General features: G+C 41.8%; 1 protein-coding gene across 4 annotated transcripts; it reads right to left on the bottom strand.

Moving 5' to 3' along the window:
* Nucleotides 1-210: 210 nt before the first annotated feature.
* Nucleotides 211-11,089, bottom strand: RB195_015084 (uncharacterized protein; the record flags this gene model as incomplete). Of its 4 annotated transcripts, XM_064205618.1 has the most annotated exons (26): nt 211-352; nt 1,338-1,460; nt 1,521-1,636; nt 2,323-2,428; nt 2,899-2,980; nt 3,081-3,163; nt 3,228-3,342; nt 3,484-3,606; nt 3,996-4,090; nt 4,177-4,283; nt 4,357-4,474; nt 4,547-4,676; nt 4,737-4,852; nt 4,908-5,068; nt 5,315-5,428; nt 6,154-6,294; nt 6,396-6,494; nt 6,563-6,705; nt 6,771-6,870; nt 6,920-6,952; nt 7,166-7,227; nt 7,306-7,494; nt 7,804-7,891; nt 9,881-9,988; nt 10,050-10,145; nt 10,907-11,089. In XM_064205618.1, the coding sequence occupies 26 exons, from the start codon at nt 11,087-11,089 to the stop codon at nt 211-213; spliced, it is 2,973 nt and encodes a 990-aa protein (XP_064061498.1). The 4 variants fall into 4 exon arrangements, with proteins under 4 accessions (XP_064061498.1, XP_064061500.1, XP_064061499.1 ...); XM_064205617.1 differs by lacking the exons at nt 6,920-6,952; nt 7,166-7,227; nt 7,306-7,494; ... (2 more) ...; nt 10,050-10,145; nt 10,907-11,089 and having other exon boundaries at nt 6,771-6,885; XM_064205619.1 differs by lacking the exons at nt 211-352; nt 1,338-1,460; nt 1,521-1,636; ... (14 more) ...; nt 6,563-6,705; nt 6,771-6,870 and having other exon boundaries at nt 6,934-6,966.
* Between the last annotated feature and the right edge of the window lie 278 nt (nt 11,090-11,367).

Genomic DNA, 11,367 nt, shown 5'->3' with positions numbered 1-11,367 from the left:
CAAAATCTCCGAAAAAAAACATAGAAAACATCTGAAAATACCCGAACAAATTGAGGACAAGAAAACTTAACTCGAGAAGAAACTATGAAAAATCTATAACCAATTTAAAAGGAGAGAATAGCTTTCAGTATTTCTAGAAACGTGCATCACATCACGTCATTAGAAAAAAGAAATGGAGAATTCGCAAACTGTACAAGTACATGTAGATATTTACTTCTCTGCGACTAGCTTGAGAATCGGAAACACGGGAGACTCTGGCATGAAATGATACGAAATGCGACGATCTCGTACATTTCCAGCCAGCAATAGACGAGCAACTACGACATTTGTTCGGCACACTAATATCACAGGTCTGAAAAAAAGAATAGTATAAAACCAGAGGCAAGCAAGTGTTCAAAGCAAGAACCGTAGAATACATTTTTTTGCGAACTGTTTCCATATCTATCCATCTGAGGAGATGTCCATGGGAAACAATATAAACACATTCACTACAATGTAGATTCTGTGAGCGCTGCACGATACACTGCAGCAAATTTCTGACTTCTTTTTCCTTCTTTGACTCTGATGGATGCATATTCAAGGCTGAACGCAGAGTTCAGAACCACGCGGTTCTGGACAAATACATCCCGTGCACAATGCAAAACAATTTACATTACAGTACGTGTACTGTATTTTAACACAAGTGTTGTGATTGGCAAAGCACATACGCCGTGTTCAACCGCCTAGGAATTTCATTCGGCGCCGGCAGAACAGCACGAGCGACCGAGAGAATCATTAAAGATAACAGAAAAATGGCTGCATTCATAACTTATTGACCCATGATCCTTCGTTACTATAGCCATGGGCGACTGCATACCTGTCTTTTTGCAAAATGTGCCACGCCCCTAACCCCAAGACGATATTTGCCAATTGGATGCGCGCGCGTTTTTCTCACTGGCACTGCTGGAGGCCTGCGTTCAATCTTAACGGGTAAGGGGACATCATGTGTCTGCAGAAATAGTGGGAATTGTTTCTCCTTGGAGCATATCAACGCAGGATTACTGGGTGCGTCAGAGAAACAGGGCATTAGCGCAGGTCTCTAATGCCCACATCGTATCGCCTCAGCACGGTTGAGCGCGATGGGCCACGACTGCAGATGTTACATATGTTATAGGTACCAATGTACATATTTTATGCAATCGTCAAACGAACAACCCTCCCAGATATGGTGGTGTGCTATCATAAAACAAAAGCAAAACAGAGTATGTGTAAACAAATCGTTGAAAAAATAATTGAGTAGGATGGAAAGAGAGTATTAGAAATTAAAAAAAAAACTTAAACAGAAGGGAAAAACTCACTTCGTATGCGCGGTAAACTCGGGGCGATCGACAAGCTTTTCAAACTGATTACGAGCCAATTCGAAGGTGTCGATTGCCCTTTGTAAAGGAACAGTGACATCTCCTTCTACCAATTCTCGGATCCTGCTTCGAAAGAGGTAGAAAAAATGGCGCCAAGAAAAAGCCGAAGAAAGAAAGGCATACTTGCTCCGGACGAGAAATTCATCGTAGGTCACATGAAGTGGATCACCAACGCTTGAAAGAAATGCCATACGATGCTCAAAGCGAAGGCGTTCCGAATCCTCATTCCACATCGGTACCTGGAATAATTAGAAAACCATAGTCGAATCGCATAAACAAGATAGCTAAATTCGCACAATTCACAAGTCAAAATGCTCTGTAATTTGCTGTAATTTTCAGTACACATTTCAGATACGCATTTACAGCCACTATTCAAAAATCCGAAAATTCAAGGGATTGAATGGAACATGTTAGTGATAGGCAGTACAAGAAAAAGATTCGCAAGAATTTCCCTTTCGCTCTTTTTTCAGTTATGTTTGAGTTGAGGGTTATGTTTGTCTTGGCACTGTTCACTCACCTTAGAGCACAAATTCTTCAAAATAGATGAAACCTTATTCAAATTCAACTATGATAGGAAAAACATTATCACCATTGTAAAGCCGATAAAAAAGACGGATTGAAACAATCAAAACAGAACGAAATTTGTTTGAGGAATAGTGTGTGATATAAAATGTAGTCAAGTCAAAGCGACATAAATGTCGGTGCAACTGTGTAAGCGTCTGGAGTTGAAGCGGTCGAGCGCAGTGGTTAGAGTCGAGGGCGGACCCTTGTTAGCACCACTCCTCACTGCCGTTCGCGATGGTAACTCGACTGCAAACGCTATTCCCACAGCACCATATCCAGCCGCTTACGTAAATAGACCGAGCATCATGTCGTTTTGATCCGACTGTAAAAAGCTGAGAACAGATGCAAAATGAACACGTACCCGAATTTCACCCATCTTGATCAAGGCGACAGTCATGTGAAAAGTAGCATCTGCCATTGCAGAATGTCCGTACCTTAGGATTAATTGGTCTTGACAAACTCCTGAGCTGCAAAGAAGTTTCATATGGCAAAGAAATAGAAACGAAACAAAGGAGCACAAAGGCGAAAAAACGCAGATATGTGGTCTTGATGAAGAGTAGAAGATGTTGATCTATTTAATTGAAGACATCACCCCACGAATCTGGAGTGGTACGACATTCAAGCTGGTAATGCCTATAAGACGTTGTAGATTGTGGGAAAAAGGGTGATTCCGTTCATCTCATCTAGGCTGCGCTCCGCCCCGCCTGCAATTCGTCCGAATGGATTTTCAACGAATCACAGGCGGCGCAACAGAAGCCGTCGTAAGAAACATCGTTCCTGTCTTCTGTTTACACTGATACAGAGAGAGATGAAATCACCCTCTTCCCCACAATCTCCGTAGAGGCATTACCCGCCTAAAAACCGCACCACCCCAGATTCCTAGAGTGATGCCTTTAAATAATTTGTTTTGTATCGTTTGGGAGTACACGGCGATTACCGGATGCGAAAATGTTCTTCGTGGTTTAGGCGTGGTTTCAATTTCTTCTTATTCCTTCTCGAATTTTCAAGCAGTTCGGTTTCTAAAATATACGAAACCTTGAGGAGAGTTCAGATTCATCTCCTTAATCACAACCCAACCCTTTTCTGGGACTACATTAAGAAAATAAGGGATTCACAAACCTTTCTTCAAAGTGTCCTTCATAAGCTCACGTGTTTTTTCTATAGATGTCATGTACCATCTTCCAAGAACTTCACCATAAAACCTGGATGATTTTCAATAACAACATAACAGAATGAAAAATCGAAGAACAGAGTTGATCAGTTTACCAGTATACGTAGGGGAATTCAAAGGGAGCAAACAGATCGAGTCGAAAGCTCAGCTCTAGGTGGTAAAGAACAAGGTAGAGAGTTTGGGTAAAGACATATGTGACGAACGGGTTGTCTAAAAAAATAGCAGCTCCACAGTATTATGTCCTGATGCTATAGTTCTTCTTTGTTTCCAAAGTTCCCCATCTTCAAAAAAAAAACCCTCAATATAAAAATAGAGAATAAAACATGGAACAATCGCGGTATGAATGCTCACATTTATTGTGAACAGAAACAATTTGTCTGCAAACAGCATCTGCACGACAAGCATCCTCATGCAGTTCATTCATCTCCTCCATGATTACTACCAGCTTATCCCTTTGTCTAGCAAGATTGAAACCTGAAATTGAAGATGTCTAATTGAAAAAAGAAGTAATGAATTGGGTATCACAAAAGTAAATTTGAGAAGAATGTTCGTTTGAATGTGAAATGTGAGAGTAGAGGCGAATTCCTGCTTATGATATACAGCCTAACGTTTTAGTTGTCAACTTTCTTTCGGTTATAATCGAGTCAAAACGCCATGAAGCTTGGTGCAGTTACGCACGCGTCTGCGCTTGAAGCGTAGGATCGGGAGGAGTGCCACTCATAGCTGCAGTTCGCGATGGTCCCACCTTGACCACAACCGCTAGTTCCACAGCAGCGCTTCGAGTCCGCGCTCTTATGCAGCTGCGCCGAGCTTCAAGTCGTTTTGACCCAACATTACAAGGAAATACAGAAGAAAATACGCACCAAAGTTTTGATACAGACTGAGCATCACTCTTGTAGTGTTCATTGTAAAATCCTCGACGACTTTGCGGCACTCTTCATTGTCATATAAAGGAGTGCTGCAATAATTCCGACGATAATGAAAAAAAAAACGATAATAATAATAAAAAAAAGTGCACAAAAAAGAAAGAGACGAAGAACGCACTGTGGAACCAATGCTAAAGGAAATACCATGTTCCTTATCGACCTTTCGACGAGCAAAGCAGTGGGCTGTGTACCTAGCACATTGTCGTCGAGAGGATAAACCACCATCTGAACAATATTGAAGGTTGATAGATGAATCGGCAAAGGAGAAACACTACAACTAAGTTGTAAAAATTGGTACCTGCAATATGGATCGAGTCAAAACGCAGCTGTCATCATAACTGAACCATTTCATGAATTCAACGAGGCTTGCAGAATCTAACAAATTGTTTGGGAGTTGAGTGACAATGAAGTGAATCCTGGAATTGAGTTACTAAGACAGTTTTTACTAGTAGATAATGTGATGCAAGCGCTAGCAGAAGTAAACAAACTTGCAAGCTATACGGTGGAGGTGAGGAAGTGCCTTCTCGCGAGGAAGGATTTCTATTTTTCTAGGGAAAGTAGACGGCAGATATTTCCTATTATACTCGGGCTCAAATGCGACAAGCCAAGAGAAATCTCCTGCAACGCAAGCATAGAGAAAATTAGAAGTTGCATTAAAATCAGGGGATGCCTACTAACCATCTTGTTCCACTCCTTCAGGACGTGGGGCCCCCTCATTCAGCGAAGTCTCTAGAAACTTCGATGACAAAAACATAAGCTTGGAAGATGTACCAGCGGCAGCATCCAAATTGGCTCTGAAAGATAGTTAAATTCCAACTTTTCTGAAATAAACACAAAACTCAAATTTACATGAATCCAACAGCATCCAGTGGAGGAAGCTGGAGAGGGTCCTGGTCGGGGCATTCCACTCTTCGTGGAGGGACCAGATGTGTGATAGTGACCAGGAATAACCTCATGAATGCGATCCGCGAAGAAAGTGACAAGATTACCACTTTCAAGCTGGCGTGATCCTATAATTCATCGAAATCCCTTCAACTAAGACAGTAAGACAGATTCTAAACCAAGAACACTTAAAATCATAGCTAAATCACAAAGTCACAAAGTAAGAAAAGAAGAAGCAAAAGAAAAAACAGGGAAAACGCAAATACATTGATATAGTCCAACACGAGGTCCACTGTTGGATCAGACCAATGAATCAACACATTGTCCACTAAGTTTTTTTTTAAAATAATTATAGCGGTAGTGCTTAAAATTACCGGCTTTTCAGCTTTTGAAACAAGCTCAAGTTCAACATCTTTCATTAACTGTAGCACCTCATGTAGCGAATACCGTGAATTGCATGGAAATGGAAGATGAGGATTGAAATCCTCCTGCAAAAGTCGAAATTAAGACATCCTCAGATATAAATTACCTGGTGCAGCCAAGCTTCTCTGGCTTAGAGCAGCGCAAATGGAAATTCTTGATGTCGTATTCTCTCAAGAAATGTTTGGGGTATAATAGCCGACTCATGCAATTGCACCGATTTTCAGGTTTCGACCCGACTTCAGGGCTCGTAACGGAGCTGGCAAGTGTAACAGCAAAAACGTTGAACAAATACAAACCCAGAAATTAGATGTTCTCTGATCACTTCTGTACATGTAAAGAGTTGCTTCAGCGGCCAATTTTATCATTAGTCTTCGTCGCACGTTCTATTTTGCAATTCAAAGGATGTAAAGCTACGTCTCGAACCTTACGTTTCAGTGCTAAGGACCCAACACCAAAAATTCTCCCAGACGCTGCCTTCAAGAATGAAATAAAAAAGCAACTGTAAGATCATATGAAAGGGGAGTCATGGTCGGATTTAAACGAATTTAAGTTCGGTGCAGTTGTGAAAGGGATGTAGAAGCGGCGCGGTGGAACGTAGCGGTTGAGATTAAGAAGGAACCTTACTGGCACCACTTATCGCCGTAGTCCGAGTGAATCTAGTTATGGTCCCACCTCGATCCCAAGCTCCACCATCACACTGCTTCAATGACAAGCGTTTATGCAACTGCACGGAGCTTCAGATCGCTTAACCAAACTGTGACTTGACGTAAAAATGTGAAAAATACCGGACCTCCTCATAAACACTAGCATTTTGGATCACACTCTTAACAAGCATAACAATATGAAAGAATCCATGAGCAAGGCAAGCAAAGACTGGATGTTCCTCGTAGAGAACCCGATCAGGCTCGGTAAGCAACACATTGGTCCACAACTAAAACAAAGAAAAACACCGTCTTGTGCCAAAAAGATAGTTTAAAAAGCTCTCTGAGCGAGTGCATAGCGAGTGCATATGCAAACACTGTCTTTCCTTACCGTTTGTCCAATACAGCTGCCTTCAAGCCAAGTGACAAATGAGCATAGCGTTCCATCATAAATAGTAAGCTGTTCAGCATAGTTCGATTCATACAAACCCTAGAGAAGAGAGTTTACCTAGAACTCAAAAGAAAGAATAAGAAATTCGAGAAAAAAGACAAACTCACCATACTCCTCGATTCGTCCAAACCCATTTGTCTTGTAACTCTTTTCATACCAATGTCCATCTTCTCGTCCATCAATTCGACTGCGCTCATAGCTTCCCCAAGCGTGAATGAATCATATCGAACTACTTCTCCAAGAGCTAGTTCTGAAGCTCTCGAGAAATGTGTAAGAAAACTTATCAAACTACTTTCACAGAAAGCCAACACTTACTAGAACAATCCTCGAAAAAACGCTCGGTTATATCTATTGGTTCCTCATTGTCAAATGGCAGATCAAATTTCCGTGTGCCTTTGTCCAGCAACTCTCTCAGCTGGGAATTAGCCATCCGGCACACCGGAACCTTGACACCTACACCTCACTGATGGAGAAGGAGTCACGTCGATGTGAGACAACTGTTAAGTAAATGCTGGAATATAAACCAGACAAAGATAAGGGCCAATAGAAATATGGATCTGTAATTCCACGTGACAAGTGATTTATTCAAAGGCATTTCCATAAACAGAGGCAACTCAAATGTAGTATTGGTGAAAAGGTGATGATTTAGATTAGTCAGTAGAAGAAAAAAGACTGCAGATGAATAACATTTGAACAATAAATCGACGTACCGGATATATCATATACTTAGAGAGACGAGATCCTCTGCAAGGCAGCAATAAACTTTTGAGATCTTGAAAAAAAAATCCATAATCAATGAGGTACATAATTTGGTCTATATTAAGCTACTAGTTAATTGTGTCAAGATTGCCCTTTGATTTTCTCTCCTCCTCCTTAACATTTGCGATCAGTACAGCCAATTCGGCCGATCGAACATCCACATCGATTTGTTCTTGAGTAAGCTGATGAATGATGATAGGAACGCTCAAACGGGCGCGTTTTGCCTCCACTTCAGAGTGAGAGATCATCGAAGAATCCCTCTTCAAGTCAAAACGCTTATCTGGAAGAAAAGCGAGTTGTTGCAATTCGTGAATGAAAAAAAGAAGTTCCCTATCTAAACTTGATGCAAAATATCACGACAAAAATAAAACTTAGAAATGAATTTAAGAACTTTCTTAAAACTACGTCTTTAAGAAAGGTGCAGCAATGCCACTTTGTAACTCATCGAGAACGCAAAAGGCGAATGGAAAAGTAGGAATGGTGTATGTGTTCATTGTTTCCCTGCATTTCACAACTTCTTAAAGCGCGTAATCGAACAATGGAAAAGGTATAACTAATCTAAGAGAAAAAGAAGAAGACGAAAAGATACCTAGAAAATAGGATTGAACAATCTTCTCTTGAATTTGCCGTGACCTCTCGATCATGATCTCATTGAGCAACTGGTTCCGGATTTTCTCCTGTAAATAATACTGTAACTAGAACAACGACTAGAAAAAAATGCATATCAAACATTGTTCCTTCATTAACACTTTGGCGACAATGTCTAACAACTCCGTCGGATTTTTTTCTGTAACTTGATACAATAGGCGATGCTTTTGGGCGACAGCATCATAAAAATGCTTCATGAGTAGTTATCGAATAGATGATCCGTTGTCTACTCCGTTTTATGAGACATTATCCGATGATGGAGCCGGAAAACTGGCGCGCAAGGAAAATTTGCGTGGTCCGACGTAACGTATATCTAGAAACCACGCAATCACAACGTATCTAAAACCACATGGTCACCAGTGTGATAGTAATCAGACGAGAGACTTCATCACAGCTCTACAATGCATTTTTCCTGTGCAAAGGAACAAACAAACATTACCTAAAAAAGCTCATTAACACCACATAGCAAAATATTAGGGTGTTCGGAAAGTATCTGCCGAAAATTTCGCAGTAGCGCAGATTATCTGAGATGTTCTGGAAGTTCCCGTTTTAAATATATTATATAAGGACACTACCGCTTGTATACACATAGCATATCTGGCTCCCTCTTTTTTGCCTATTTCATCCTATAATGGCTGAACATTCCACCCATATTCGACACGTACTCCTTTACGAGTTCTGGCCACCCCGCTGCTGAAGCACGTCGAAACTGAAAGGTAGCATACCACGAATCTGGGGTGGTGCGGATTTCAGGTGGAGTATTCGTATACGGGATAGTATATTATGAAGAGGGGTGATTCCGTCGATTTTCTCCTAATTGCCGTAAAAGACGGCCCAGAAGATACGGTTTTGGGCGTTCTGGCGCACTATTTTCCACAAGGAGTTCGATTGGAGCGCGCCAGCCTCGCGCACGCACCGTATTTTCCGGGCCGCTTTTTACGGCAATTAGGAAGAAATGGACGGAATCACTCCCCTCTCCATAATCTACTATCCCGTATACGAATACTCCACCTGAAATCCGTACCACCTCAGATTCGTGTAGTGATGCCTTTAAGTCAGGTATTCGGCAGTGAAGTCCCTTCTGAGCGATCTGTGCGCTCCTGGTTCCAGCGCTTCAAAGCAGGAAACAAGAAACTCGAAGATGAGCCTCGCTCTGGTCGACCGACTGCAATATCGTTCGACGAACTGAAGAATCTGGCGGAGCGGCATCCACATGAAGGTGTGCGGTATTTTGCTGCCAGTCTTGGCTGTTCGCTGTCTACCGTGAGCAATGGACTGCGATCTCTCGGAATGGTGAAAAAGCTCGGTCAGTGGCTCCCACATGCATTGAGCGACGGCAACCGCTAAAGCCTGAACATCTGCACTCAGCTCCTCTAAAGAAGCCGCAGATTCGACTGGCTGGACACCATTGTCACTGGAGATGAAAAATGGGTCCTCTACGTCAACCACACCCACAAACGTGCGTGGTGCGCTGGCGATGAAATGCCGGATCCTTTCGTGAAAGGTGAAATCCATGAAAAGAAGGTCACACTGAGCGTCTGGTGGGAAATCTGCCGTTTCGAACTGCTGCCGGACAACACGAAAGTTACTGCCGAGGTCTACTGCGCTCAACTGCAAAGACTGGCCGACAAGATCCGCAAGGAGCACCCGAAGCTCGACAACGTTCGCCTGCTGCACGATAACGCGCGCCCTCACATCGCCAAGAAGACTTCCCGGGAAATTCTGGAGCTCGGATGGAAGTTCTACCGCACCCACCGCACAGCCCAACCCCCGACTACCACCTCTTCCGATTGCTTTAGCATCACCTGGAAGAGAAGCGCTACGATGATCGTGACCACCTCGAAAATGACCTTCGGCCTTTCTTTGCCTCCAATTCGCCGGAGTTCTACGCCAAAGGAATCCATGATCTTGTGAGACGTTGGCAGAAGGTTGTCGATATTGATAAAGATTATTTCGTCGAATAGTAAAATGTGTGGCCGAATGTTAGAGTAAAACAAAGAAAAAATTTCAGAAAGCACCTGTGCAATGGTTTTGTTGTCGTCTTGATTGGACTCAGCGATTTTCTTCAAACCAAGTGTTCGCCTCTCGAGAGAGTCCATTTCAAGGCAACGGATTGTTTCAGTAAGCTAGGAAGTCGAAGTTATTCATCTGGTTCAAGAACAAAGCTCATGAATGTAAAACACTGACCTTATTGCGCGCGTTAAACTCCTCAAGAAGTTCATGTTGCTTAACAATGAACTCAGGATCACTCTGATTCAATACATCCTGTCGCCGTTTCATCAACTGAATTAAGAAAAATGCACATAAACAATGAAGAAAAAAGTGAGTCAAGAGAAATGATCAACAAGATTAAGACAAAAAGTACATGAAACAGGATCAGAAATAAACATCGCAACTATGTAACCACTCGGTTACAGGAAACTACCTTGAATTGTTAGGAAATAAGGCACTCATTACAAATGAAATAATAGATGATTAAGGACGTAGAAACTCCATCCTCCTACTGATTATACATACCTTTTGATTTCGTCTACTTAGCAGTAAATACAGATGAAAGCCAATGGTTGTATGTAGAAATCACAGAAGGGCTAGCTCTTATCTAAACTAAGAATTCAGGCACAAAATGCCTTTATTCCAAAAAGCTATTAGAATAGAATGAAATCAGTGATATAAAAGGTTCTTGAAACCTCTACCGGCATGGTGATCTTAAAGTCATTTTCCCTTTTGGCTCACAGAATGGCTCTTCTATGTTACACTATTACTCTATTACACAATTACATTCACTTTCGTCTAATTTTACTGGTTTCAAGAAGAAAAAGACGGATAATTATCTCGCCTCATTTGAACTTAAATTTCGGAACCGTAATGAGAACTTGACGCACTGCAGTGCGAAAAAAAAAAGCTATTGCGAGCGCATACAGCTTGCAACTCAAGGATTAATCATCCTCTTACAACTAAATCTCAACACTAAAAACAGACTGAATTTCAACACTAAAAACAGAGGACGACACAAAATGAGGAAAAAGAGGAAGAGTAGGACGAACCTGCTTGATCTTCAAATCCCTAAGAACAATTTTCAATTTGTTGAATTGAAGTTCGGAGAGTATTATTTGTCGAAGACATAAGTCTCGCCGCCTCTCGTATTCAGCAGGATCGAGTTCAGGTTCGGAATCAGAATCGGAGATTTCACGTTCACCATCTGACTCTGGTCTTTCTTCTTCAGCCATGGTTGGACTTTAAGATTTCAAAGAGCCAAGTGAAGCAGCGAAAGCATAAGTACAAGAATAATTTGAGCAACAGGGAAGTGGAAGGTGAAGTGTTAAGTGTGCATTTGCAGAACAGGTAGGTAGAAGGCCGTCTGACCTTCATCGCGGCATTTACGGAGTGAAGGATGTTGGGAGAATTCTGGTGTGACTTGTGGCGCACCTTTATTACCTTCATTAGGTGTTCAGAATATCCACATTTCTGGATGGACGGATAGTTCCCGGAAATTCTAAGATATCCA

This window comes from Necator americanus, chromosome V, assembly GCF_031761385.1.
Source record: "Necator americanus strain Aroian chromosome V, whole genome shotgun sequence".
NCBI lineage: Eukaryota > Metazoa > Nematoda > Chromadorea > Rhabditida > Ancylostomatidae > Necator > Necator americanus.
The sequence above is the reverse complement of the archived record's forward strand: the minus strand, read 5'-3'. Positions and strand labels throughout refer to the sequence as shown.